Source organism: Cupressus sempervirens, chromosome 1 (assembly GCF_028749045.1).
Source record: "Cupressus sempervirens isolate cs-2001-9-10 chromosome 1, ASM2874904v1, whole genome shotgun sequence".
NCBI classification, from domain to species: Eukaryota; Viridiplantae; Streptophyta; class Pinopsida; order Cupressales; family Cupressaceae; genus Cupressus; species Cupressus sempervirens.
The window spans coordinates 679,960,177-679,963,608 of NC_143118.1; the positions used below are offsets into that span (position 1 = coordinate 679,960,177).

Sequence of the window (3,432 nt, forward strand, 5' to 3'; positions counted from 1 at the left end):
AATTCTAGGCATGATGGGCATGTTTTTTCTCTTTTCTTTCCATCTACATGTTACTTTTAGCATCATAGATGACTGTGCTGATGCCTACAAGTATCATATAATATAATATATTTTGCCCTCATGCTCGACAGTGATAGGATAATTGACAAGCACAACATTACAATGAATTTATTAAGTTTGAAATTTGATTTACATTGTAATTTGTAAAGATTGTATACGAGTGAACCTTCCCTTTTCTAGGAAGCTATGTACTTCTAAAACATGGGTAGGGCAAAACAAGTTTGCCTTTCGCATACTATTTTGCCTTTTTAAAAAGAAAATCTTAGCGATGAACATGCCCTTATTTGGACGTTCCTCGTGCATTGTCGACCCTCAATACTATTCACTTTTTTGGATGTTTCCACGGTATTCTCTTCTCACACGGCACTTCAAACCGACACTCAGTATTACCGAGCTTTCACTATTATCTTTATCTAAGTATTGTATTACCTGGGGTTCACTATTATCTTAGTCATTTAACATGACTCGTAAGGCTGGGATTCTACACCTTATCAACAATATATATTTGAAAACTCCTGTGTAGAATACCAGGCACAAGGAAGCTCACCACAGCCATGAATACCCTGCAAAAGCCCCACGTCGTAATCGTGACTTTTCCTGCAATGGGTCATTGCATCCCATCTCTAGACTTAGCGAAAATGCTCGCTTCACACTCTCTCACCGTCAGCTTTGTCACCACCCGCACAATAGAGCACCGTCTACGAGGTCTCGTGGACGAATCCCACCAGCTCTCTGCTCATCTCGACATTCATCTGGTCGGCCTAAGTCCTCTCGACGCCATTGAAGGTCTGCCCGAGGGATGCGAAAGTATGGATCTTATGCCACGTGCATCTTCTCTCTCCGTTCATTCACTCGTCGAGGGGCTTCGTGAGCCATTCGAACAATGGGTCGAAGAGCAGAGCAATCGTCGACCGGTTTGTATAATCAGTGACTTATTCGTCGAATGGACTGTTCAGTCCGCAAAAAGATTTGGAACAATTAGAGTCATTTTTGCTCCGTGTGGGGCTTTTGGAACCTCGGTATTCCACGCCATCTTCCGCACCATAACCACTGATGGTACGCTGCGCAAGGAGGACGATTGTGTTATAATCGATGATATCTTGTCATCTCCAGTGAAATTTACCAAGAAACAGATGCCTCAGAGATTTCTTGAGCCAGATCAAGAGGGTCTAATCTTAAAGTTTTTAAAGGTGAAGATGCAGTCGATTGGAGATTGCTGGGGAATGCTCGTCAACACGTTCGAGGATGTCGAGCCTCGTTATCTGCAGCACTTGAGAAATGTTCTAAACGGGAAGCCCGTTTTGCCTGTCGGTCCCGTGGTTCCTTTGGGCTGCGTTGCTAATACGAGAGGGAAAATATCGGACATCAGCGAGCAAAAGTTGACGCAATGGCTTGATTCTCAGAGCCCCAATTCCGTTTTCTATGTTTCCTTTGGAAGCCAGGCTTTTCTTTCGCCAGAGCAAACAAGGGCTCTGGCCAGGGGTCTTGAAGGCAGCCAAACGTCTTTCGTTTGGTCCATTAAGGTTTCCCCAGAGATTACTTTATCTACAGAATTGAGCAGAGAAGAATTATGCGCCTCCTACCTTCCAGAGGGATTCATGGAGAGAGTTAAGGGGTTGGTCATATGGGGATGGGCACCGCAGCTTGTCATTTTGTCCCACCCATCTGTGGGTGCGTTCATGAGCCACTGCGGGTGGAATTCGACTCTGGAAAGCATTTTGATGGGCGTACCGATGGTCACATGGCCGATGTTCGGAGAGCAGCATTTCAACTCTATGCTGGTCACTGACGAACTCGGCATTGGCGTCCAGTTTTGCGAAGAGAGGGACACGATTCCTTGTGAAGAGAAGGTGGAGAAATGTGTAAGACTTGTCCTCGGTAGCGACGAAGGTAAAGAGATGAGAAATCGTGCTGTCAAATTTCAGAGAATGGCGAAACAATCTGTCGGAGGAGGAGGATCTTCGACCCTGAATTTAGAAACTTTTGCGAATGAGATGCATAAGCTCATGGATTGTAAGGCTGAGGATGGATATGATGTAAGCATCTGATGTAGTATTCAGAAGTTACGTCATTGATTCAATCAACTTCCTTTTAGTAACCGTATTTCATGGTAACGTATCACTTGATTCCTAATTTGCACTGAAACTCTTTATGAAATATCTACCATGTGTTTTTAAACTCTAGGAAAAGCATATGTGCGAAACTTTTAAATTTCGTACATTTCACGTTGCATGAAGTGCCCATAACACAGCTATGTCGCCGTGAAAGAGCAACTAGTATAAGCGAGATGTGGTTCGACTCCACTTAAAAACAGTGGGACACAGATGATCCTTTTTGTTTGTTGGGGTTAGCTCTTCGTAATTAAATACCTAGAAAAAGAAGTTGCTCGCATTTTCGAGCTGAGGCGAGGTGAGGTGAGGATGGAATCCTTTCCTATTGTTATTTATTCATTTTCATTCCAATTTTCTTTTACTTCATACTTAATAATTTTAGAGAAGTGGAAATAATCACATTTCAAAGTTTATATAATAAAAAAATTAAATGAATAATGATAAATGTAAGTGATAATTATATACTTTTATAAATTTAGATTATATTTATTAAATTATGTAATTAATGTATCATTAAAATTTTGATTTTAAATAAGTTTGTACTTTTTTAAGTGGATGAGTATACTTGATTTTCAATAAATTTGAAATTTTCGAAATTAGTGACTTGTAATCTTAGAAGGAGAAATCACTAAAAGAAGGTGAAGAAAGTTTCCTCTATCTAGTCATCTCACATGCTTTGTTGTAGAATATTAGAGAAGTTGAATGTTAATAGGAAGAGTGAGATAAGGATGAACACTATAGTCATCATTGCTAAATTAGGAAATGTGAGATCATTCTATCATGTCAATGCCATCATTGACTAAATAAGTCCTTCACGGGAACAATATAAGGAGAATTTCTCTAATGATCAACTAACACACAAAGATGGGCTAGTCCAAGCCTATTTTTATTAACTTGCACTTGTATCTATATTAATAGAAATTACCATCTTAGGTTACTAACCATCACAAATAAACATTAAAAAAAAAAAAAGAGTTCTATAAGATACACATGCATACAATATCAATATATACATGGAAAAACACTCTTAGCTAAAAAAATCCTATGAAATAAAATTTATTCTTTACACACTTACAAAAGTTGTCTAAATAAATTATCGATAAAACTTATAAATATGACTAAATTGAATAAAGCTCATTTCATTAAAGAAATAAGAAACAACAAGAAAATCACACTTGTAACTCTACATATGACAAAACCTGCATGACTTCACATATCTTGTGTTGCAATATTATGTAAATTTTACAATTGTGTATGATTA

At 38.7% G+C, this 3,432-nt stretch overlaps 1 protein-coding gene across 1 annotated transcript; it reads left to right on the forward strand.

Annotated features, from left to right (window-relative positions):
* Nucleotides 1–505: 505 nt before the first annotated feature.
* On the forward strand, nucleotides 506–2,205 carry LOC149579731 (scopoletin glucosyltransferase-like). The gene has a single exon (XM_089812205.1). The coding sequence runs from the start codon at nucleotides 615–617 to the stop codon at nucleotides 2,106–2,108; it is 1,494 nt and encodes a 497-aa protein (XP_089668331.1). The 5' UTR covers nucleotides 506–614; the 3' UTR covers nucleotides 2,109–2,205.
* The last annotated feature ends 1,227 nt before the right edge of the window (nucleotides 2,206–3,432 follow it).

Bases quoted from the DNA above. Each gene is read 5' to 3' on its own strand.
- LOC149579731 (XM_089812205.1), top strand. From the start codon at position 615: ATGAATACCCTGCAAAAGCCCCACGTCGTAATCGTGACTTTTCCTGCA.